Raw genomic sequence first — 26,186 nt, 5'->3', positions numbered from 1 at the left:
AGAAAAATTATGGAAATTCATTCTAGAAGAAAATTTTAACACGGGAGATTCTCAAAAGAGTTCTTTGTGGAAACAAAAGCTATTTGAGGAAGATGGTGTCAGATTCTGAATCCTACATGCATTGTTTAGTTCAGAAATTATGTCAGAATACACTGTACAGTGAACACCCCAGATACTTGATTGAAAGGTAATAAAGTATATTTTAGTCATAAAAGGGCTAACACAAGCAGCAGGAGGTGAGAAGAGCTGCTGTTTGGAAAAGTTAAGCCAGCAAAGACAAAGTCATGCCCACTGTTAATAGAGAGCAAGCTGCCAATACTACCAGGGGAGGAGGTCTTAGTGAGGGCTGCAGTGCTTCCATGGTGGTCCCGAAGCACTAAAAGTGCCATCCACTGTCATGCCACGTGCTCAGATGCTGCACCAAGGATGGGAGCTGATCAAAAGGGTTTTACTGTCCTCCCAACCATACAAAAGCAGCTATTAAGACAGAGGTTGGCAGCATGGCTTGAGGGTGCAGAATTCAGCCAAAGAAGACTGCACAGGTGTGCCAAAATCTGAATAAACATGCATCTATGGACACAAAAAACCTGACTCAAACTAACAAACTGAAAAGCAATCCGTCAAATGAAAACTGAAATCTGACTGAACAAGTCCCTTACGCAACCTAAAGATTGAAATCTTGATTAACCAGAAGAAAACTCGGGGGAAACAGGAATCCTTATTTTGTAGGCTTTCAAATTAACTCAGGGGAAGGTTAGATGCAAACAAAAATTTCTTTAGTTCACTGCTATTAACAGAACTTTCCCCTTCCTTGCCTTACAGTTTAGAAAGCTGTGGGCACAGATGCAATTTCTTCCAGTGTCTGACATCATGTGAGGCCCTGGGCCTGAGTATTAATGACCTAGACATAGGGGCCCAGGTGTCAGCACTACCAGAGATGGGGCCAATTATTTCAGCAGCTGGAGCTTTGTTTTACTAAAACCTTTGGATAAGACTGCTTCTTTTTTTTTTTTTTTTTTTCTTCTTCTTGTTCTGTAATTTGCTTCTTACTTTTAAAAGGAGGTTATAATAAAATTCTGATTCACTGAGATTCCCCTTTGTTAAATTCTGGTTAATTGAGGTGCTTAAGTGCATCATGAGCTTTGCTTTTCCAATATGTCTTACTCTGGGATGTGCCCAAAAGGACAATAACATTGGTCCCTGGAACAACATTCCCCAAAGGCAAGAGATGATGGTCCTGAGCCACCCACCCTTTTAGATGATGTTCACAATTGCTGTTGGTTTTTTTTTAGCCATTTTGGGCCTGATGTTGCCTTTGCGGCTAAGGCCCAGCAGCTCCCCTTTCTTGGGCAGTCTGCAGAGTTCTCTTGCGGACTCAGCCTGCTCGTGAATGGACTTGGCAGGCTGCATGCTGGCTCTGTCATCCTTGGCTTTCTTCAGGTAGCTCCTTCCCTTCGGATGGAAATGGGTCTTGAGATCGGGGTGGCCACACACAGAATGGGGGTGCCCTCGGCTTCTACAGAAGGTTAGGTGGGAGAGGAAGGGAGATGAACAGATAAGAAGATCTCTTTAACCCTTAAAATAATTATAACTACTCATGGCATGATCACTTCTGCAGGCACAGTGGTGATAATGCTCCCACTGAGACACATCATTGATACTGGTCTTTCTCTTCCAGAAAGTTCCTGTAATTCCCAGGAAATGATCAAATGATACTAAATACCCAGGGAGATATTATTAGTTCTATGACCAGTGACAAAACTGAGGTACATAAAACTGAAATGACTATCTACTTGGTTTACAGATAAGATTGGGCCAGAGCCCCTATCTCTTCACTCTTATACTAAGGGACTCAGAAAAGTCCATTGGGTACACATTATAATAGATATTATAAAGGACATGATTCACATAATAATGTAGTATGCATACTGCATTAATAGTACTATAGAACCAAGTGTAGGTGCACAACGTAATCCCTTGACAGGAGGCTGAGGCAGGAGGATCACAAGTTAGAGGCCAGCTTTAGCAACTTAGCAAGACCCTGTCTCAAAATTAAATTAAATTAAATTGAATTAAATTAAAAGGGCTGAGTATGTAGCTCAGTGGTAAAGCACTCACAGGTCCAATCCCCAGTACCAAAAGATTAAAATAAACAATAATATAGAGCTATTATGACCACACTATTTCTCAAAAGAGAAAGTTATATTAGATAATACTATAAAATCCTACTCTAACATTCTCATATTCCCATACACTGATAGATTTTTACCATATTTAGCAGTCGTATCAACATTGTACGGTCAGGTACACAAGCAGATAAATATCCACCTAAGTGTCTCAAATCCATTTGTATTATAGATATCATATAAAACGCAACAGGGAAACATTCAAACATTATCAAATGGTCCAAGTAAAAAGAGATATACATACAGGCATTTGGGTTTCCTATTTGAGGAGATATCTGTAAGCTGAAAGAAAACAAGTAAGAAAACATATTACTTAATTTGAAGGCTGGATTTGGTTTTAAAACTCTTTCCTGCATTTTTAAGAAACTGAATTCACATTAAGGAAGTTACTATTTCTGGCAGTGTTACCCATGGCACCGCCCATCACATCAGTGAATGGGAGGTTTGGCCCTGATCACTCAGGGAGCCTCAGGGACCTGTGCTGGCCTTTCCAAGAAGCCCACATCAGCAGATGTCAAATATTTTAGAAAGTCAAAAGCATTCCAACAGATTATGGTTTGAAGAAACATGTCGTTAAAAACTGGAATGATATGCTAACATTTCTTGAGTATCAGACTAAATTTACAGTTAACTTAATATAGTGGCTGGTCACAAAGTATCAACTAAGAGGAAATTGGCATAAAATGTTTACTGCCTAAAATACATCATTTCTAAAATGAGAACATATGAATACCAACCCCTCAAATATCCCTGAGGCCATCTATCATGCAGCTTATTTTCCACTCTTAATAACCCGTGCAATAAAATATCTGCATGTACTTTTGTGGCTCAGAATGACTTCATTTGCAGAATAAATTGATAATTATCATTTTGTGATCCAGATGTCACCATTCAGTTTATAGGCAAACCTACCGTATTCCCAGTCTTCGGTCCCTGATCTCCCTCATATAGCTAGACAAAGTGATGCCACATCATCAGGTAAACAAATAGAAAAGAATAAAGAAAAATGTGGAGAAGGGGTCACTTCAGTGTTTGGTATAGTGTGACCAAGACACACTTGGTGTCTGTGGGGGACTGGTTCCAGGACCCATGATGATACTGAAATCTACGATGCTCAAGTCCCCTGTATAAAATGGTCTTGTATTTGCATATAACCTATGTGCATCCTCCCGTATACTTTTAGTCAACTTTAGATTACTTATAATACCCAACAAAATATAAACGCTATCAAAATAGGTATTACAGTATATTATTTAGGGAATAATGGCAAGGAACAAAAAGTCTGTACGTGTTCAGTAACAATGTAATTTTTCTTCCAAAGTTTCAATCCTTGGTTGAATTCGTGGATGTGGCACCTGTAGGTATGGAGGACCACAAGGACTTCTAAAATATAAGCACAGTGTTTCAGGTTGCTGCAGGCTTAGGACAACTAGTCACTAGTAGTTCTCCAACTTGCCCTCTGGATAGGTAGGAGCATTGTGCATCCCCTTGTTTAGACCAAAACTTTGGATTTATTCTTGATTCTCCTCTTTTCCTGATCTGTTAAATCTAATCCTTCATCGAGGTAACTGGTCTTTTCAATTCTACCCCAGAATATCCTTCTCTCTACTTCTTTCACTCTTTCCCAGCTGCCAGCACTCTTATCTTTTATCATAATAACCCCCTACCCCATATCTCAGTGTGCATCCCTCCAGTCTATTCTCAACAGAGCGGCCAGAATGGCTTTGCTAAAACACAGGTTGCCTCCTGCTGAAAACCTTCCAGTGGCTTCCCTGTGCACTGCAGAACAGATCCAAACTCCTATGTGACCTGCAAGGTCCAATGCCCTGACTTCATCTCCTACCACTTAACCTACCAAGCTTGTTCCCTCTGAGGCACCTACACTGACTGTTCCTTCCCTAAAACATTCTGTTTCCAACTTTCCACAGACCTTCGTCTTGCTTGGTATCCAGGTCACAGTGCAAATGCAAGGTTTTCCTGACCATTCAATCTAAAGTTCCCCACTGTGAACCCCTCAAATGTATCCCTTCACTCTCTGCCTTCATAGTAATTATCACTGTGTGAAATTATCTTCATTCATTTCCTTGTTTACTGTGTCCCCCCTCCTCACAGAGAGCAGGGGCCTTTCACAGCAGTTTCCTCAGCACCCAGTAAGTGCTACACCCCCAATAAATATGTGTTAAATGAATTACTGCTAGTCCTAATTTAGTAACCTGCAGGAAATAAAAGCAACACTTAAAGCAAGATTATTCAAGTTGTCTCACTGACCTTCCATGTGAACAGTTCTGGAGAGATTTTGGCAGATGGGATATTAGGTCACTTTGTGTCTAATTCGACAGCATTTTTTTCAGAGCATAAAGATAAAATATCTGAGTAAGCACACTGTATTTTTAGAAATCAGCCAGGTGAAAAAGTACATTAATGCTCAAGGGGATTAAGGGAAAGATACAGATGCCAAAACATTATTTCAGAAAAGGCACTAAGTGGGAAAGGGAAGGAAATTTTTTTTCGTAGCATAGAAGAATTTTGATTCTAGAAGTCACCTTAGAAAGAAGTAATTCGCTTATAAATCCAGGGATTTCACTGCTCTCTGGAGTGGTAATGACACTAAGGGGAGAGGAGAGAGTGAGGGAGCGAAGGTGGATCTGAGAAGGGAGATGAAGAGAGTAGACCCTGTCTTGGCAGTGCACTCTTAGCAGAAAGGGTGAGAGCTGGGCCAGGATAGTGTTCCCGACGGTTTGGAAGGAGGGAGCTCTGGTGTGCCAGCTGGCAGGGGGCAGAGGAACTGTGCAGCTTGTCTGGCGGTCCTCGGGGCCCTGGAGGAAGGAGCTATCCTGGGTGGAGTGAGAGCAAAGGCTCCAGAAGTTTTAGTTTCTGGGTGCTCTACACCTTCAATAAGCTGGGTCGAACAGTTTAATGAATATATGATGTGAAGCTTTCTTTCCCTGTGAAAAGCATCTGAGTTATTCTGTGTCTACTGTCACAGATAGCCCAGGAGGCCAGACTCAGCACTGGTCATATCAAAGACGTGGCTCCTGAGGTTAGAAGTGGATGTGTATTATTACAATGAAATAAGCTAAGTGAAAAAAGCAGAAATGGCCTCCTGGGTCTGTAGACGATCACAACAAGGCACACCATGGTTCAAAGCAGGACTTGGAGGACCATACCCAGGAACGGAGAGAAAATACATTTGCCCAGTCCTTTCAGAAATCACACACCTCATTCCTGGTTTTCTCAGGGTGACAGATCCTCCCTCCAACAGTCAGGTGGTTCCCCTTACTGCAGCCTGATCATGTCCCACTCACACACAGCTCTCATTTCTAAATTCCTTATTACAATCACAACTGCACTTCATTTGATTTGGGTTAGTTAATTTTTCCTTAGACAGGGCAAGTCTGCTGAAGGCAGCTCCTGTCATGTCCGGGACACCGAAGATAGAATCATAAATATTTCTTAATTTCCCACCATATTTAAATATATTTATGTGTATCCATGTGTGTTGCGTGTGCACACATGCAATTCTGTACATTATCTGACTAAAGAATGGAGATGCCACTAAGCTTGGGATTACAGCGCTATGTGATGAGAAGTAACGACTGGCTGTGTCTCTGGAAGGTATTCAATTTTCAAGCTACAGAAATAAACTGAGCAGAGAAAATGAGCAAAGATAGATATTTTAAGAAGAGAGAGCCAGGTGCCATGGTGCACACCTATAATTCCAGTGACTCCAGAGGCTGAGGCAGAAGGATTCCAAGTTCAAAGTCAGCTTCAGCAATTTAGCAAGACCCTAAGCAACTTAGTGAGATCCTTTGTATGTGTATGAAAATACCTAAGTGAATCCCACCATTGTGTACACCCACAGGAATGCTGTCCTAATTAGAATAAGATATATTCCATGCTTATATAATTTTATCAAGATGGATTCTACTGTCATGTGTAACTAAGAAGAACCAATAAAAAATTCAAAAATAAAAAGGGTGGTTAAGTGCCCCTGGGCTCAAACCCCAGTATGAAAGAGAAAGAGAGAGAAAGAAAGAGAAGGAGGGAGAGAGAGAGAGAGAGAGAGAGAGGGCGCACTAATGGCTTCCTTCCTCCTTGCCTTGCCTTCTACTGGCTTCTCTCTTGGTTCAGTATAGGATTTAACAATCTAAATACCAAAACTGTTAATGTTACATATCAGTTTTAGAATTCCTAACCATCAAAGTCAGGAGATGATCAGACCATTTTGGATGCCAAGTGACTTAAGAGAGCATTGAATTAAACTCCTTCATTTTATAGAAGATTCACAGGCCCAAAAAGGAAAGTGTCTCTCCCAGTTAGAAGCAGAGTAAGAATGTTTTGAAAGCCAGGCCTTTTTACCTTACATCTGGGTGGGCTCCACAAACTCATACCACAACCCACTTTTGAGAGAAGGCATAATAGAAGAAGGCAAGAGAGGCTTCAGTGCCCCTCTAAAAACAGAAAATCATGACTAGACACTTTACAGCTAATTATGACTGGTCACCATCATGGTCTCCCAAGAAGAATGAGGGAGGATTAAGTTGGGAGTGATTGTTCCCCCTCAGAAGTACTACATGGAGAAGACAGTAGGTACCCAACCAGAAAATACTAAATGTTTCACAGAGATGAGGCTGCCTGGAACAGTGCTAAAATCTCACAGACATAACAAATTTACTTACTTCCCATCTACTATGTTCTGGAAAGTTCTGGGCCTTGCCTCACTGTGCTGTGCTGAGTTAGCACTATGTAAGATTTCTTTATTTCTTTCCTTCCTCTTTCCTTTCCTTCCTGTTGTCTGTCTCTCTCCCCTGCCTTTCTTAAATAATCCACTTGCCTTTCATCTCATTCCTCCTAGATAACTAGTTTTATTATGTAATCATGTTTGCATGGAATCTCAACTTCCATAAGCTCAAACCAAACATTTTAGTCAACTGACCTCGCTAATATTTTGGTTAGCATAACTGTTTCCTATTTTTCATTTCCTTGTAATATAGTATATTTCTTTATGATACAGTGAAAGAATCATTTTTAAAATCTGGAAAGGAGATAACCATAAATGAAGTTCAATAAATCATGAAAATGTTATATACAAACCACCAACCACCACTTTGGGGTTTCAAAAATCCTTTCTTCACTTTTGTTATTGACACCACACCAAGGAAGCTATACTGTGGGGCAATATAACTACCCATCCCCTTCACCTACAGCATGGTCATTAGTGCATCCAGGGTTTTCATCTGGACTCTAGAGATTTCTTAAGTCCCATAACAGTCTATGTAAAATGGTATGTAGAAATCTATCATAGACTTTCCACCTGTGACTGTTTCTTGCTGAAATTCTACTTTAGCATTGTCTAACATATTGACACTGTTGAACTATGTTCTCCTTCCAATTAAAAGAGGCAAACAGTGCATGTGGTTGGACCTTGCTTTACCAAGAAGGACCAAAGCTTTCGTAAGACTCTCTTGAAGACCTCCAAAACAGAATAATGATAACTTCTGATCTACCTGAAGAGCAAGGTTGGGACAAATGATTTCTTTGGATACTTCAAGCTCCATTATTTTATAAATATTAAACTATTTCTAACAATTCAGCAGGGCAGGGAGGAGGAGGGTGAAGAAGGGCAGGTGTGCATCCCATCTGGGATCTGGTTTCCTTTCACAGCCCAGGTGTGGCCCAGGCCTGCTTTCACATGATGCCAAGAGAGCCCTGCCAGTCACCCAGCTGTCACCATCCATGGGAACCTCACCCTCGGCCACTAGAAAGGTGGGACTCACCACATGCTCACTGATGTCATGGCTTCGGCCTGATGCCTGCTGGCTTTGGTAGTATTCTAACTGCTTCTCCGCCAGTTCTACCCGTTGCAACAGATTCTCAATAAAGTCCTGGAGCCGAGCTTTCCCCTGAACCTCCTTCTCAGCTGCTGTTTCCAGGAAATGGTTGAAGGTAACTACTTCTCTGCAAGGCAAAAAATTTCAGAGCACAAAATGGAGAAATGAGACAGGAATTCATTCATTCAACACATATTGACAGGTGCCAACCATGTACCAGTTATTGTCCTAGGCAGTATGGCATGGTAATGATGAAAGAGATTTTATCTTAGGAGAACTGAATCATTAAACCATCTCCAAGTGTACTTACAAGGGAAAACCATCAAAAAGTCAATCAAAAGGCCAACTATTTTTTAACCAATTCATTCGGGTTTAGAATATTTATTTATTTTATTACAGAGATATTTCACATTTATTATGAAAAATACGAAAATTGACCTATTAGAGGATCCAACTAGGCAAAGGCTTTTTTCTCTGGTCAAAGATCTATATTCAACACAATATGTGACACATATTCAATAAATATTTTTAATAATTAATGTTTACATAGAACAAGAAACCAAAAATTCACTTATAACCCCACTACTGTCAAGTCCTACTGTAACTATTGCCAATACCCTATATATTTTTTCTAGTCTTTGTGCTCTCTGCATATTTACTGTTCTTGGGCCCTCAGGCTGTACAGTTTAGAATATAAGAAAAAAGCAACACCTGACAACCTAATCTCACAGGATTAATATTGCAAAATCTAGAAAATGAATCTGAATGCAACACTGCCTATGATTATGGCTGTATTTTTAAATCACTCAAGTTTTGCTGCTGGTTTCATATAAAACTTTTAAAAATTAACATTAATGCTCCTAGCTGATCATGGAATGTTATGTCATATTGTAAAAAATAAGAATCTTTTTCTAACCTTCCTCATCCAATTATCTTGTGCCCTGAAGCTGAGAAGTTAATAACCTTTGTATTTTTCAAACAACCTGGCATGAATGCTAACCTAATTTCAGTTTGTGAATGTATCACATCAACTAGAAAAGATAAGACCATTAAATCAAGCCTGATGGTTACAGTCTGATTTTGTTTTAAAGAGAAACTGAACACGTAAGACAAAGGCAGAAGAAGTTCATCATGCTGATTGTGTAAAGTATCTTCATTAAATAAAAAAAGTGTGTAATCATGGAATAGCAGGTATGTACATCTCAGATCCTGTCACATCCTGTTCATCCGGATGAAGGCTATCCAGAGTCACCAATATACTCCCCTAAGTAATCTTGGGAAAATTCTGAATGGAAAAGAAAGAGGTTTAACAACATTGCACTTATAATCTCTTAAATAATTATATTCTAAGCAGCAAAGCAGCAAAGCATCCATTCAAAGTGTAAGACAGACCAATGGGTTTCAATGTAAGAGAACAAAATGCTCACTGATATGTTTTCAGATTCTACATAGCAATTAATCTTTAAGAAACTACCAATTGTTCCATTTTGACACAGTATCAAGACAGAACATTCACTGTTATCTGAAAAGGCTATTAAAATATGCCTCCATTTTCCTACTATATTATCTGTTTTTTCATCTATTTAATCCAAATTAAGTTTGTGACAGACTGAATGTACTACCACTCAAGTCCAGCTGCCTTCTATGAAGCTAGACATTAAACATATTTGCAAAACTTCTAAAATAATACCATTATTTTCACTAGATTGTTTTTATAAAAATACCTATATTTAATAAAAATATGTTATTTGTGTTAACATGTAATGGATACAAGCAGTGGAAGAAGAAGACATTAAAAGAAGCAAACATGAAAATACGCTAACTACGAAGCTGAGATAAATGTGACTGAGGAAAAGAATAATTTGATGCTATCAGAAAGCAGTAAAAGATGTGTGTAGTTTCACTTCATCCTTCCAACTCAGAATTCGGGGTGAAGTTAGAAGGCCAGATGAGAAGATAAGGGCAAAGCTAAGTGAAATTCAGTCAGGGTGCTTTGCAGAAATTAATCTTAACTGGTTCTAGACCACTTTTGGCCCCATCTTTGACTTATTTATTTAAAGGGGAAAGGTTAAATATTATTAAATACAAGGTTTCATGGAAAAATACGCTTATTTAAAGCAATATTTGACTATAAAGGAAAAACACGCCAGTACAATTTGAGGAACTGACCTTGAAGCTCTTTATTATGCTGAATGAGTTACAGATCTGGAAGTCTGTAATAGTATCTTGGGATTCACAGGCACTCAGGGGGAACTGAGGGGAAAAGCCCTTTCTGTGTAGTCAAAGCTTTAGTTATAAAAAACATTCATTCACTCATGAGTTCATTCGTTTACAGGATGATCATACAGTCTAAAATACAGATAATATCATTTAATTTTGCACAGATTGAATCCACTCAATTACTTCTTCTGAGGTAGGATGAAGATAGGTTAACTGAGAAAAATCAAAGACACACTACTATGTGAACAACACATCTAGAAGCTTGTGCAGAGGCAGAGGAAATGTGCATTAATGTACTGGGATGTTCACTAAAATCTTACACAGGCATTGAACAATTCATTGTTAATAAATAAATCTATATCATGCCAATCTTATCTTGAGTTACATTCTACTAACCATAAACCATTTCTTAGGTCTATTTAAACTCCATCCATTCCTGCACCCAGTCAGACTCTTACTTTTGAATATGCTGTTCCCTCTGCCAGGGTCTTTTGCACTGTCCTTCCCTCTATCTCAGGTTCTTCCACTAGGAACCAAACCCAGACAAATGATCAAGTGTAGATAGGATGGTCTGTCATGTCCCCCACAGAACCTCATACTCTATCAAAGTACACAGGGGACCAGTTGTGCCATGTACCCCATTTGATCATAAAACCAGTGAGGGCAGGGATCCTATCTCTCCTTCACTAGGGTACCCCAGCATCTAACATGAGACTAGTGCACAATAGGGGCTCAACACATTTCTGCTGAATGCATAGAATGTGCAACTCTGTCTCAACAAAAAGACCCTTGGATTTCATTTTTCCTTTTTCCAGACAACTACCAGGGCCTAAAACTAATGAGCAACCCACAATTGCCTCCTGCAGGAGTGGCGTTGGTATTTAAACCCGATGCCTCCTTCTATTCTTAAAAACACTTTAACATTGGCTTCTCCTCCCAAAGGCAGAGCTCTACCAAGTTATTTAAATTTCATTTTACATTACTGATTTATGAACCTCTTCAGAGGTATATGAAATGATAAAAATACCTCTATCTAAAAATAGTTTAGCTATTGATCACAGAGCACCTCAGACAGACTGTAATGTCAGCCAGGAGGTATATTCAGAAACAAGAGTCAGCCATCTCCAAGCACCAGAAGCCTCTCTGCAAACTCACAGGCCCCACCTGGCTCCTGGGCTCCAAGTCGGGGGACACAGGCCAATCTGCACCAGCCACACCTCTAAAGCCCCACGCCCCACGCCCCACCCCCCCAACCCATTTTTGGCTTTTTGTCTCATCTTTCCTTTTTGGCTTCTTTGAATAAACCAATATGGTCCTCATTAAGAACTTTAAAAAAAACCCTATAACGAGATCAACAAATTATTCTTATTGGTTCTAAGTAGATTAACACTACATTCTAAATTCCTCAGGTCAGGTGTGGGCATGAGGAGAAAGATGGAGAGAGAGAGAGAAACAGAAATTTTTCCTGGGTTTCTGAATTTCACCACATGGCATCCCCAAGAAAACATGTTCAACATCTGGTTTATTCTGTGTTTGTTATTAAGTCTACATGTGACACAGCTTGAAAAGAGAGGAAACCTCACAATATGGAACCAACAGAACCGTCTCCGCTCTACTGCACTCTGCATCTAACACGATGTTTCTTGGCCTGTCTCCTAGCTATTCATCAGTATGAACTCCAGCCTGTCTACTCAGTGCTTTGGCTGACCCAGAAAATGGGAATGACTTAAGTAAATTGCCAGAGGGTTTAATTGTGTAAAGCAAGTTACCAAGTCAATCTTGCCTTTTAAAAGCCAGCATTCCATGGCCAGTCCTCAATAATAACCGAAAAGGACATGATGGGCTCAGGCTACCCTCCACGTCTCTTTTATCATGGTCTAGTGATCTGCTGGATGCCATGTTTCCTTGTGCTCTATAAGTGCTTTGGAGGTAGGAACTGCATGTGGCTTAGCACCGTATGACTAGAACCTGGAGCAAAAGCTGACACTCAGCAGGCTCTCAGTAAACATGTTTTCTACAGGGCAAGCAATGAAGGGAGAAGGGAAACAGAGTCTACCCTATTGTATCTCATAAAGCAGTAGGATGGAAATTAGAGATGGGATCGCAAAGAGTCCCCCTCAAAGCAATCAAAGGCTGGCTGTGACACATGCCCTACCCTGACTGGGCAAGGACATCCAGAGAGTCCAGTTAAAAGCCCTTGTTGGAACATAAAAGCCCTGGGGTGGCACCACTTCCCTGCTCCCAACACCTTTGATGCCAGCTGGTATTTGCTTTAATCACATCAAAAAATAAATGATGTCATCATGGCAGTCCTCTCAAAATAGCAAAGAAACAAGCCTATTCCAAAATGGGCCACATTGAATATTACATAAGTCTTGACGCTTTGGGCAAATATCACATTTTCAGAAGTCTGGCTAGGACATGGTGAACTAACAGAAAAAGCACTCTGCAGGGATGCAGGAAAATGGCTTCAGTTTCAGCTTTGCCTCTAAATCTTTGTCCTTAGGCAAGTCATTCTACAGCTCTGGCCTTATTTTCTGCATCTGTATAATGAGTGTGCTGCCCCAAAGGAGACAGAGAACACCTTCCAGTTCTAAAATCAAAAATCACACCATCCATTCAGGGGCCATCTCTGACAGCCCATTTGCCCCTTCAATGTCACCATCTTCTGGCTGCTACTGCAAATTCCACCCTTCCTCCTCATTCCCTCAGTCTGGCCCCTCCATGTAGAAAGATCTGTCCCCTAAAGTTTTATCAACCCGAAACTACAGCTTGCATTTAAGCACTTGTTAAAGCTACTTTGGCTTTTGGGCACAGGCATGTTCTTGGGTATGCTTTATTCTTCCTACATGGAATATAAGCATCTTAAAGGAAAATATATTCCCCATATGCCCCCAGCACTGGGCTGGGCACAGCACAGGTGCTTTATAGTCACTTTCCAAACTTACCAGAAGGTCCTCAAGTGAATTTGAGATTACCATCATTACCCTCAATTTCTCCAAACTGCAAGAGGCCAATTCAGCTACTATTTAATTCCACCCTTTCTTGTTAAGGAATACCTTGCTCCAAGGTGGCCAGGATTGATTTACCTGATTACAGGCAGTGCTACCAAACAGCTCTGACTTCTCGTCAATAAGTAAATACCCATTTCAGCAGGACTTAAAGTTACATGGACTTTGTGAAGATGAGCAACTTCTTTCTTGGATTTGCACTCCAAAACTATAAAGATACCTCTCTATGGGGGTATAAGAAAATTCAGTAGCATGAAAGCACAAAATATTGCCAATTCAAACTTCTTCTATAACACAGTATATATATGACTTCCTTAAAGCAAGTTGATTCAACCTATCAATGACCTCAGGACCAATGCAGCTTTGGAGTTTTTCTTATTTCAACTTCAAAGAAAGAACTTTTATAGTTGAGGGGTAAATCCATAGGTAAGAAAGCCTTATATGAATAATGAAGATCAGAATTTTGCATTTTTTTAAATCAAATCAACCATCTATGTTCTAAAGTGTATCCAGGCTTAAGCCAATTTCAAATAGGACCACAACTACTTTCTCTCATAAATGGGCCTCGAGAGCTCATGTAGAGGCATTTGGCAAGGAAGTACAGTTTCTGGTATGTTCCCTGGCTAAACAGGACCTTTTCCTTACCTGAAAGTCCAACTCTTAATGGAAGGCACAGTCCTCTAAGGGTGTGGTGAGGAGGAAGGGGCATGACCCAGCCTTGCAGATACAGTCAAATCCACCCCATATCACAGGTGTGGGAGATGGGCAGCTCCTACACAGCCCCAGTCGGCGGGGAGGAGGGGCAAAACTAGACACTGAGGATGCTGTCCACAGTGGCTCCCAAGACCAAAAGCTCCAGTGTCCTTCATGGAAACAAGACTCTTTCAGTCCAATTTTATGTACAGAAAGAGTCATTATTTGAGGCTTGAATACAGAAACTGATAGGATGAACTCAAATGAAGACTTTTGTTTATTTTACATTTAAAAGATTAAGACAATTTCACTGTATTTTTATTCCAAGTTTTTTTTCAAATCCCACAGTTTTCTGTTACCCTGAAAATGACATACTAAAAATCAACTCATGCTGAGGTGGTAGTTCAATGATAAGAGTGTGTGCTTAGCATACACAAGGCCCTAGGTTCAATTCCAGCACCAAAAATAAACTAAAAATAAGAAAACTTGTAATTTACCCTTAGGGATGCCCACAAATGTCAACAAAACTGTATAGTGATATTAACTGGGCACTATTAATGCTAGGAAAATGGGACAAACTGTGTATTTATCAACCTCACACTTGTTAAATCACCATTATACATCCATGGAATATCATGCAACAGTGAAAATGAATAGCATAATTCCATATTTTGAGCACAAAATATGCCTGAAACATATTATGTTAAAACAACAACAGCTCCAAGTGCAAATGGCAGAAAAGTATGCACTGTGACTCTTATTTCAGAAAGTGTCATAACTCTAAGTGGATAATAACATGTGGCTGTATGCACACAGGAAAACTCTGGAAGGATATTTACTAAACTTCCCAGTGCTGTCTCCAGAGAATGGGGTGGGGTGTTCTCAGAAAGGAGGGCGTATTTTTTACACATACAATTCCATCTGGCTAAAAAATTGTTTTTCACATGTATGTTTTTCATTTGGTGCTCAGGAGACAGCCTTGGATTAATCATAACACAGTATCATTATGGACCCACGCATGGATAACTTTTATTTAATCAGTTATTTTTAATAAAGTACTCTTGAACCTATCACCCCAAAATTAGACCCTTGACAATAACCTACATCTAACTATAAGAGCCATCCCTCCAGTGTCTTGTCTTCCCACAGTCCAGGGAGCCACCATCCTAGGCCCCATGTTCATTATTGCTTCTGGGCTTAATATACACAATAGAACAAACCAAAGACTGCAAAATATCAATTAGGTGGCCTTTTAAATTCAATGCTTGTGAATCAAACTGATAAACTACAAAGTTAATTCTAGGCCTTTTTCTACACATAAAGCAACCTCATCTGCTACTTTCCCAACAGTGCACTGCAGGTCATCTCGGTGGCCACAACGGGTCAAAAACCACTACCTTCCCAACAGGAAACATCAGAAGTTGAAAAAAAAAAAAAAAATAGAGCAAAGCAAATCAGAGGCTGATTCAAATTTATTCTAACTCAGTTTAAAAAATAGCTATGCTTCCCTCCAATGTAGAATATAAACATTTAATGACAGCAAGTATAGATCTCTTTAATAATAAGGCTTCTTAGGAAGTTTTAATTACTACATTTTAAGAAGTAGCACAAGATAGAAGAGTGCCAGAGGGCAAAGAGAAGATGAAAGTAAATCATCATTACAGTAAAACTCAAATTATTTGGAAACCTATCTTCCAGGATGTTTTAGTCTGTCAGTTTTAATGTCCTTTGATTCTACAAATTCTGAGCCTCCATTTAAAATAAAATTTGAAGTTCTATACTCGGGAAATACACTGAATTGTTATTTATGCTTTTCCAGTTTGGCTCAAACCCATACTTACTGATAAAGAAATTCTTTTCTAAGCATGATGATTTTTCAAGTAACAGCTTCTATGAATACCTCTGACTTACAAAACCAGTGTCAACTCTTTGCAAGCAGCAAAGACTTAATCTAGTATCACACATCATTTTATAAAAAGGAAAGTCTCAAATGTAAATCATAGACATATAGCCATATCAGAATGTCTTTCCTCTGGGTTTCCTAATGTCTCTTTTTTTTCCAAATATAAATCATAGTTAAATGCATTCTCAATTAATGACATTTTATTGATGTAAGCAGATAATCCAAAATGGCAAATAAGCTAAAATTATTTGTATTTAGAACATATTTTTATGCTTGAATAACAGAGCATCTCATGTTCTTGACTATGGAATACAGAGACTGTCAGGAGAAATGGCTGTCAGGGAACATTCTTTCTGCCTTCACATTCTACTCCACTTGCACGCTAGCTGAGGCTGGGAACGGGTCCCACCATAGGTAGGCTGTGTTACTCCTCTAAAAACATCAGTGGTTTACAGTTTCCATGGTAACAAGGAGTTGGACATTTTAACTATAATGTTGCAGGACTGCAGACCATATACAATAGGGGGTGAATAATATCAAGGCCTGTACCTCCTGGTTCAACTATATCAATGAGAAATGCAGCCAAGACACCTACAAGTATTACAAATCAAATCTTGCTTAACATTTGCTTGTAACTTGGGGAGGGGTCCTAAAGCAAAGGGATTAGCATCCTGTCTCAGCACCACTTACTCTTCCTTCCTAAGAAGCTCCTCCTCCGATTCTGTCAGGCGCTGCCTCAGTGCGGCGATCATTTCCACGGCCACATCCACCTGTCGGTTCAGAGCCCGCTCTCGTCGCTGAACTTCCTGCTTTTTCTGAGTCAGCTGCACAAATGCTGCCCGGACTTCCAACAGTTCGGCAGTTTTCTGGGCCAACTCTTTGGTGAGTTTATCGATTCTCTTCTCAATGGTCCTATCCACAGCCTCAACCATTCGATTGAATTTTTCTCTGACATGTGCCTCGAAAGAGGCTTTGGTGTCTGAGGTGGGAAGTCCAGGACTCGACCGTGGTCCATCCAGTGAGTCTGCACGTATGTCCACAGCAGCATAGGTCTGCACGTAGGATACAGGCCTCTCCGCCACCACCTCAAATGGCTTCCTGTCCTTGGAGTGTTCATGCGAAATGCTATACAAGTTAACATAGCTTGGTTTCTGCTTTACCACATTGCCCTGGCTCTGCAATTTTCCCTGTTTCAGGAGTTCGGAGGAAGTGAGTAGCTCCGTGTCTTTGAGAGATGGAAAGAGGCTGCATTTTGTCAGCAGCGTTCTTTCTTCATAACTGTGACTGAATTCCAGATGGGCCCTCAAGGACGACAAGCTTCTAAATCTGGTATGGTCTCCACACCTCGGGCAGCGGAATGGCAGGCACACAGCAACATTTTCAAAGGACTCCTGCCAGGGATATCTGCCTTCCTCAAAAGCCTTCTGTTGCATTACTCTAAAAGTCCTGGGACAGAGGAAAAATGGGGAGTTTATAGGTTTGCTAAAAAAAAAAAAAAAATGCTACCAAAATGATTGCTGTTCATCTTCATGAGAGTAGTGGCTTTTTGGTTTAAAACAAGTTTTGCATGTAATACTTTATATTAATTTTTTTGTCAAAGTTAAAACCTACACCCCATGGGTCAAATCCAGCAAGCCACATTCATTCATTTCTGTATCATTTACTGCTGCTCTTGCACACCAATATCAGAGGTGAGCACTATAGTTGAGATAGAAACTATGCCCAGAAAGTCAAACATATTAATTACTTGGCCTTTTACAGGAAAAAAAAAAAAGTCTGCCAATCCCTGCCTAGAATAAAAAAAGGTGGATAATCTTTCCTCCTTCTTCCCAGAAGAAAGCATTATGAACCTCAGGTCAGAGGGAAACTGGCAGATCAAGAAGAGGAACTCAAGTTTCTTGACCTCCTGAATTTAGTAGACTACATGCAAAACCATGCCCTACATGAAGATAAAAATGAGGAAAATGCACATGAATTGCCAAATGAGTCCTAAGAGAACAAGCTCAGTGATCTTTTCTCAAGTATATGAAAGTTACTCAAGCATTAAGCACACCATAGACTGAAATTTTTTCAACCTGAAATTCGCCTTTTTTTCTCTTTAATTATTGGTGTGATGACACAAATCAAAATGTAATTAGAATAATGGTCCCATTCTTTAGCATTACTGAAATTTGGAGACCCAATGTGTCAAGCATAATTTGATATAAGTAGGGTCAAGGCCAAGATTTTATTATAATATCAAGTGTTCTGGATGGATCTGCTTATCTCTACTCCTGTTTTAACTTGAAAACCTATGGAGTTGGCCAATGTTTGAACCAGGTAGGTATTAGCCTAACTCAATAACAGGAAATTCTCCTTTCCTTGTAGAATTGATTGCCTTCACCCTAGCAACAGATGACTGTTACAATCCAATTTTGCAAGCAGTACAAATCTATTCCCTCCAGGAATGGCTTCTACTTAAAGTAAAAAGCACTGGGTCCCACAATGAGGGATCCCAGATGCGATCTTAGGGTGAAAAGTGTCTTTATTGGGTCCTCAATCTTTTCAAAAGCAGAGGTGCAAATGGTCCCCAGACAGCTAGCCAGGCAAAGCTTCCAGGTTAATAAGCCTTGGCCCCCAGAGAAGGGAATTTCTTCCTGTGCTGCACTGGGATGTTTAACCATTGGTTTTGTGGGGATGGGGTGCAAACCCTGACCCAGAGCAGGGCCACAGTCGCTGGCATGTGGTGAAGGGGAAGTCAGGTTTCTAGAGGGGCAAGGAGGAAGGGGTGGCCTCTCTGGATGGGGAAATGGGTAACCACGAACTCCTGAGCATGTAGGCTTCCATGGGCCCTGCAGAAACCCCAGTATACAGGACTGGTGGAAAAGCTCTGCTAGAGCTGGGCAGGCAGGCAATGACCCTGCCTCGGGGTCCCAGGTCTCCCCGCCCACGCTCCGCTGCCTGCCAGCCCGCGGGTGTCAGAGTGGATTAGTGCGCACACGAGTTGCAGCCCTGCAAGTGCGGGCCTGGAAGCCGGCTCTCCTAACTCCCCGCGGTGCTGCGAGAACCCGAACCCCCTCCCTTGGCGCAGGCGGGCCCCTCGGCCGCGCCCCCTCCGGCGGGCCGCGGGAGCAGATGCCCAACGGCGGCCACTTACCCGACTTGTTGCTGCTGCTGCTGCGGCTAATGCCGCCACCGCCGGTGCTGATGCTGCGGGATCCGAGCGGTTTTCAGCAGAGCCGTAAATCAGGCTGAGCCGGGGCCCGCTCCCACCCCCCGCGCACCCCCGCGCCGGGACGAGCGGCGTCCAGGGCGGAGCGTGGCGCGGGCCAGCCAGCGGGGCGACGCGTCCGGGGGCGGGAGGCGGGCGCCGGTCCCGGGCTGCCACTCCGCCGGTGCTGTCCTCACCCTGGCTCTGCCCAGCTGGCTGGAGGCCCTCTGCCCTCCCCGGCCCGGGAGCGGGATCCGCCTCAGGATTCCACTGACATCACCGGGAGGTGCCGGGATCGTTCCCGGGGGAGGGAAGGAGAGACGCGTGCTAGCCTCGTAGGTGCTGCGCTTTCTGCAGGCCCTGGCAAGCTCTTCTGCACTTTACAGTTACTGGGGACCAGAAAAGTGTGGATGAAGATGAAGCATGGCTGGCCGTCTTCTTGAAAAAATCTGCAGGCTGGAAGGGCCAGGTATTTATGACCTCTTCATCCTAAGATACGGGGCAAGAATGTCCCAGAATATCTACCGAGAAAGTCTACGCCAACCTTCCAAGCCAAGTGTCCTGGAGCTAAGTTACCAGGAGGAACTAGATCTAGTAAAATATAGGAGTTGTTAACAGTGAAACCACCACGGAATCCCACCTCTGAGAGGTCACTCTCCATCCCCAGAGAAGCAAAAATATATCATCCTAAAGAGAGATTTTTCTGAAGGACCCTGATTTCTTAGCTTGTTGGTTTTTGTTTTGTTTTGTCTTAAACCAGCTTTGTGATACTCTTAGTCTACCTCCTGAAATTTGAAACCAGGATAAAAGTAACTGTTGGGTTTTCTTGGTATCTTGAATTGCTTGGGAAAACTATAACTCTTTTCAACTGATTTTATTTTACTGAAAATAAAGCTCAACAATTACCTTAGTTAGGTTTTGTTTTGGGAGAGGGGAATTGTGGTTTTTTTTTTTTTTTTTTTTTTTTTCTTTTTGACAAATGAATCATTACATCAAGGCAATTAAGAACCTGAGCTCTGGAGTCAGACTTAATTCAAACCCTGTCTCTGGAACTGTGTCTAGGACCTGGGTCAGGACTTTTCTGTGTTTTGGATTTCTCATCAATAAAATGGAGACAATCAGAACCTACTTCTTAATGTGGTGGAGGGATCAAATGGGGTAACATTCCATGGCCCAGACTTACACTGATAAAGGCAGCCTTTTGTGGTTATTGTTATTTCATTTGTTAATATTAATTCAATAAGAGAGACCTACATGCCAATAAAAATCAGGAAAGAGAATGGAAACTATTATTATGTATTCACTTTCACATAAATCAAGATAAGCAATTGTGCAGGTATGTTTCTTCCGAAATATTTCATTGAAGTTGCCTTTTGATTTGCCCTCAAAATATATTTATTCCAGGGCTGGGGTTGTGGCTAGAGTGGTAGAGTGCTCGCCCAGCACATGTGAGGCACTGGGTTCAATCCTCAGCTTCACATAGCAATAAATAAATTAAATAAAGGTATTGTGTCCATCTACAACTAAAAAAATATTTAAAATATATATATTTATTCCGAATAATTATTTAGCCAAAAATTGTTGGGTGGCTGGAGTTGTAGCTCAGTGGAAGAGCATTGCCTAGCATGTGTGAGGCACTGGGTTCAATTCTCAGCACCAAACTTAAATAATCAACAACCAAAAAAAAGTTTTTTTAAATTGTGGGAAATCTGAAAGGTGCACATAATGGAGAGCCAGATTATCTTGGTGATTGGGTGTGCAATATGCAGGGTAACGCTGACTGCCTTTATGACTGAATGTAACAACAGTGAGCTCTAGAGAGAAAAAGATCTTGGGTTCAGACTTTTCCCAATTCTTAAAATGCCACAAGTATTAAATAATTATAGAGTGGTTCTGTACAGCATCAAGAGCTGAGCATTGTGGAAGATTCCACTTCCTTCCACAGGCATTTCTGACCTTACAGTTTATATTAATAATTCCCAAAGTGTCACATGCACACAGCTCTTCCCTCTCCCCTCCCCACTCCCAACATCATGAGCATCACTTGGGAACTTGTTAGAAAAGCATATGATTGACCTCAGGCCAGATCTACTGAATGAAAAACCCTGGAAGCTGATTCCCAGCAATTTGTGGTTTAACAAGCCCTCCTACTGATTCTGATGAATGCTGAAATTTGAGGACCACCCATTTTCACAGTATCTCTTCATTCATTGACTCACACAAACCAATCAAATATATTTCCATGATCATTATGCATCTGTGTACTATGGCCACTATGTTAAGCATCAAATGTTTCCACATCTGTGAGGTAGGAGGAACTAGGTCCTCAGCTTCAGCCACAATGTTGTCCCTGTACCACTGAGTCCAGCTCTTCCCATCTCTGAGACTTTACCTAGTCATGCCTACTTGACTCAACTTAAGGGCTCAACTTAAGCATCCCTTCTCTGAAGCAGTCTTCCCTGACACAGACTAAGTTGGCTTCCATTGGTGCAATTTATCACAACAGAATTTATTACAATAGAATGGGTTACTTGTGTGTTTAATAGTGTGTCCACTTTTAAATTGTAAGTTGCACAAGTCAGGGACTCTGTCTTACTCTCCAATGTGTTCCCAATACCAAACACAGTGCTGGTCACCTATAAAGTGCTAAAAAATATTTCTTGAAGGAATGAATGTTGAACAAATGAATCCCTTTTCTATGTATGAGGAAACTGAGGCTCACAGAAGTTAAATAATTTTCCCAGGATCACAGCTAGAAAACATAAGAGCCAGGACTCCAAACTCATGGCCAAAATGAAGTTTCAAGAGGCAAAGTACTTACCTAAAGTTACAAACTAATAAATAATAGAAACAGGATTTGAATTCATGTCTTATAACATTTATTTTCTTCTACACTACACTACATTGTTTTATCCTTCCCTTACAGGGCTTAAAATGAGTGAATGATCCAAAGCATACATAAATGAACTAAATTCATAGTAAAAGAAATTAAGTAGGAAGAATCTTTGCGGCTTGGTATCATGCCTGGTACGTAGTAGATGTTCAGTAAATGTGTGTTGAATGAATAATGGTCATAGCTCCCACCTTCAGAATATTTACAATGTGTCTGAGTACTAAGCACTGACACACATATACAGTGTTTCTCAAAATGGGACCCATGAAGCCTAGGGAGTTTGTCAAAATGCCAGTGCCTGGGACCTTGATTTAATAGATTGGAATCCATGGGCATGAGTCTTGAAAATGTGCATTTTCACCTACCTCTCCAAGGAACTCTTGTTACCACTAATGTTTGAGAAGCACTCCATCACTTAAATAACAGTCCAAGGCAGGCATTGGTCGCCCCTTATGTACAAGAGAAAATGTTGCTCAAGATGTAATGAATGCTGCTGTAGGCCACGCCACTCAGCAGCTTCCAAGATAGGAAGGATTTGAGGCTAATTCTGACACCCAGTCTGGGCTCTTTTCACTACCACTGTGCAAGGAAGGAAGGAAGACAGAACAAAAGGATGTGCAGGATGGAAAAACAGGGAGGAAGGAGGGAAGGAAGCCTAGATGGTTGATAGAAAAAATAGATTTCATTTAGAAGAACTCTTCAGGCTGGGATTGTCAGAGAATTCCTGCTGGAATTTGTAGGAATTGAGTGGAGATTTATGGGCTCCCATTCTTCTCTGTTTATCAAATAATGTGCACATATTATAAAGTGTCAGCCCTTGGAAATCAGGCCAATCATTTCACACACACAGTGCCAACTAATTATGAAAATCCAGGGCTAGCTACATACTTCCCAAGAAGGGTACAAGTAAACTTGCTCCACATAGGCCTTAAGCACTGACTTTTCAGTAGCAGATCAGTTCTCTACCACTACGGTCTTCCAACTCCTGGATGCAACTAATTGCATTGTGTGTATTCCTTCTTTCTTCTCTCAACAAGTGTTGTGGTATGACTACTGTGTGCCAGTGCAAATCACTTGCATCATTTAAGCTTCAGAGTCCTACCTGTAATTTGACTTTAAAGCCTTCACTGGAATAATCTACTAGAAAACTCTATTTCCATTAAATTTCGTTGGCATAGCAACCACCAAGCAACACTTTGGAAAGTGCCTTAAATCTCATAGCAGTCTGTTAGCCAGGGTGAATCAGTAGGGAGTAGGCCATCTATAGAGGCTAAATTTAGACATCTTTCAGCAAGGTGAGCTCCCACCTAGGAAGAGCAGTGTTCCTTGCTCCCCTTGGTGGGGTCAAACATGAGCTAGATGAGAGGATGGGCTAGGCTTGCATTTTGCTGACTTCTTTGGCCCAGTGCTGGACTAATAATGTAGACACCTAAGGACTAAGACCCATTTCACCCCTAATTAACTGTGTGAGTTTTCATTCAGACTGGGCAGCATCTCTGAACGTCAGTGTCCTCACCTGTAAAAGGCAGGAGCTAGAATGGACTAAGGAATTTCTAGCACCACCATCCTAGTTGCTAATCACTTAATGAGTTTCATTTCTTGATAGCATGGACTAGAGGAGAGAACAGAGCAGGCAGCCATGTGATGGTGGAATGGTTTGTCAATAGGCATTTCAGCAAAAATCATCAGACTTCATATCTTTCGGTAGTAATGCTGACATGACCGAGTCCTTACCATGTGCCAAGAATGACTCTTAAGTGGTTTTTCACATGACATGCCACTTAACCTTCCTAACAAGGAGCAGGAGAAAGGTATTATTGATATTCTTATTTCATAAATGAGTAAACTGAGTCAGAGAGAGGTAAATGGCTCACGTTTTTAGAAACACTAAATTATATAGCTATGATTCGAACCCAAGCTACTTAAGAACCTACATGCTTGACCATTACTTCATTATATGTTGGTGCCTGCATCCTTACATAGTACACTGTAGGCCCTCAATGTTGGGCATAACAATCAACAATTCCTTGGTTAGAAACTTCTCTGGGTCTATTACTCACAAATCTTTAAGCCCTTTCCTTTCTTGGTAATTTACAATGTGAAGAGAAATCTTTGAGCCATCTTCCTTAAGCAAAATGGTGGTTGGAGAGCTAGAAAGCATGTTGCCATGGAATACAATATACAGAAAAAGATACAGCTAAAATGTGGGGACTGTTAAATAATGAGTTTGAATTATGTAATTATGTGAAGAACAAATTATGGAACTGATGCTGTGTCAAAACAGAGCCTGTTTTCCAGGACTTAAAATACATAGGTAATTTTATTCTGCTATTTTAGGTGAAAATTACATTTGTTTTTAGAAGCAGAGAGGGAAAAGCACTTTGCTATAAGCAAGAGAACTGAACTTGAAAATAAAATATATATAGACTTGTCTCCTTGTATGTAAAGGAAACACTAAAACCTGGTGTAACCCCATTACCCAACATCATAAGATGAAACATTTTTTAAACATTATACTCTAGTGCAGACATCTGAATGTTTAATTGGAGTCCTTTTTTACCCTTAGCTGGCTATAGATATAGTTCTTCTGACTAGGAATACAGAAGAATCTCTTCTCCCACCCAGATTGGTACAGGACTGGTTTCCTAGGTTATGCTAGATTTTGCTAAGCAGTTCATGGTTAAGATTACAAGGTGAGTTTAAAAGATAACTTCTTTAAATCATTGTTATTACAAGGTGAAAATTAGTGTTTTGTAGTCTCCACTGTCTAGTCTAATTCCTCTCTAAAAATGGACTATTAGTTTTGTTTTTTTTGTTTTTTTTGGGGGGGTGGGTTTGGAACCAGGGATTGAAATCAGGGACACTTAACCACTGAGCCACATCTCTAGCCCTTTTTTATATTTTATTTAGAGATAGGGTCTCGCTAAGTTAATGAAGGCCTTACTAAGTTGCTGAGGCTGGCTTCGAACGCGCAATCCTCCTGCCTCAGCCTCCTGAGCCATTGGAATTACAGGCATGCCCTACCACACCTGGACCCATTAGATCATTTTTAACTTTTTTTGGTAACTAAAAGTTTTATATCATAATTGTAAATCCTAACATACTTTCACAACTGGACACACCCATGTAACCAGCATCTAGACCAAGAAATAGTAATTACTTTCTTTGCAGAACATTCCTTCCTGTTCCTATCAAGTACTTATCCCTGCCTCCTGGACCAGTCCCACCATTCTAACTCCACACCATGGATTAGAATGGGCTTTGCGTATCTCCTATAAACAGAACCATATTGTATGCATTCTATTGTGTCTAACTTTCATTCAATATTATGTTTGTGAGATTCACCCATATTATTGTGCAGAGTTGTATAGTATTTCATTATGTGAATACAGTCTATTTATGAATTCAACATTCATGAGCATTTGGGTAGTTTCCAGTCTGGAGCTATTGGGGAAAGCTGATAACAAACATTCTAGTGAGACTCTAAGCATACAAGCAGACAATGGCCAGAGCCTATATAACCTGAACTCTGACTTAGAACATCTGTCCAGGAAGCTAAATCACAAACTATATGGCAGGTGGCTCCCAAATGGCCATAGCTCAATCAAAAGTGTCAGGGGCCCAACTTTAAATTTAGGAAAGAAGGCCAAATGTTCTTCTCTAACCATTCAAATAGGATGCCTCTCTTCTACTTGACCTACTTCCTGCTTCTGTGCATCAGAAAACTCCAACTAGGGCATACCTGTAGCCTTCCTTTTTTTCCATTATGAAGGTTTTCCTCTTCTTATCTGGCTTTGAGTCTCTGACAAATGCAAATGATGGTAGCTCAGTTCCTTGCTAGAGAGAGCTTAGAATAAATAGCCTTTGCTTTGCTCTCATGGTGTGATCTTTGCTTATTTCCACACCAATGTGTCTTTAGGTGAGCATATGTATACATTTCTGTGGCGTTCAGGAGTAAAACTGCTGGTTCGTAGAGTGCACATTTGGTTTGGGCAAATACTGCCTAATAGTATTCGAAAATATTGTACAAATATACAGACCTACCATCCATATACAAGAATTCCAAATGCCAGTCTTTCCAGCTCCTGGAAATTTCTGACTTTACCTCAGCATTCTGGAAGGTGAATAGTGGCATCTCATTGCAGTGTAATTTACATGTCCCCGCTGGCTAATGAGTCCCTTTTCACATGTGTTTTGGACATTTGGTTATTTTCATAAAAAGTATCCGTTCAAAACCTTTGTTCATTTTCTTTTGAGTT

The 26,186-nt window shown here is 40.8% G+C and overlaps 1 protein-coding gene across 1 annotated transcript; it reads right to left on the bottom strand.

The window, feature by feature from the left end:
- Positions 1-806: 806 nt before the first annotated feature.
- Znf365 (zinc finger protein 365) lies at positions 807-19,461 on the bottom strand. Its single transcript, XM_047554522.1, has 5 exons — positions 18,981-19,461; positions 16,535-17,290; positions 7,964-8,144; positions 2,431-2,468; positions 807-1,516 (listed from the first exon to the last, which is right to left on the bottom strand). The coding sequence occupies exons 2-5, from the start codon at positions 17,275-17,277 to the stop codon at positions 1,255-1,257; spliced, it is 1,224 nt and encodes a 407-aa protein (XP_047410478.1). The 5' UTR covers positions 17,278-17,290; positions 18,981-19,461; the 3' UTR covers positions 807-1,254.
- Between the last annotated feature and the right edge of the window lie 6,725 nt (positions 19,462-26,186).

The sequence above is a fragment of the Sciurus carolinensis genome, chromosome 5 (assembly GCF_902686445.1).
Source record: "Sciurus carolinensis chromosome 5, mSciCar1.2, whole genome shotgun sequence".
Taxonomy (NCBI): Eukaryota; Metazoa; Chordata; class Mammalia; order Rodentia; family Sciuridae; genus Sciurus; species Sciurus carolinensis.
This window is presented reverse-complemented; position numbering and strand designations above follow the sequence as displayed.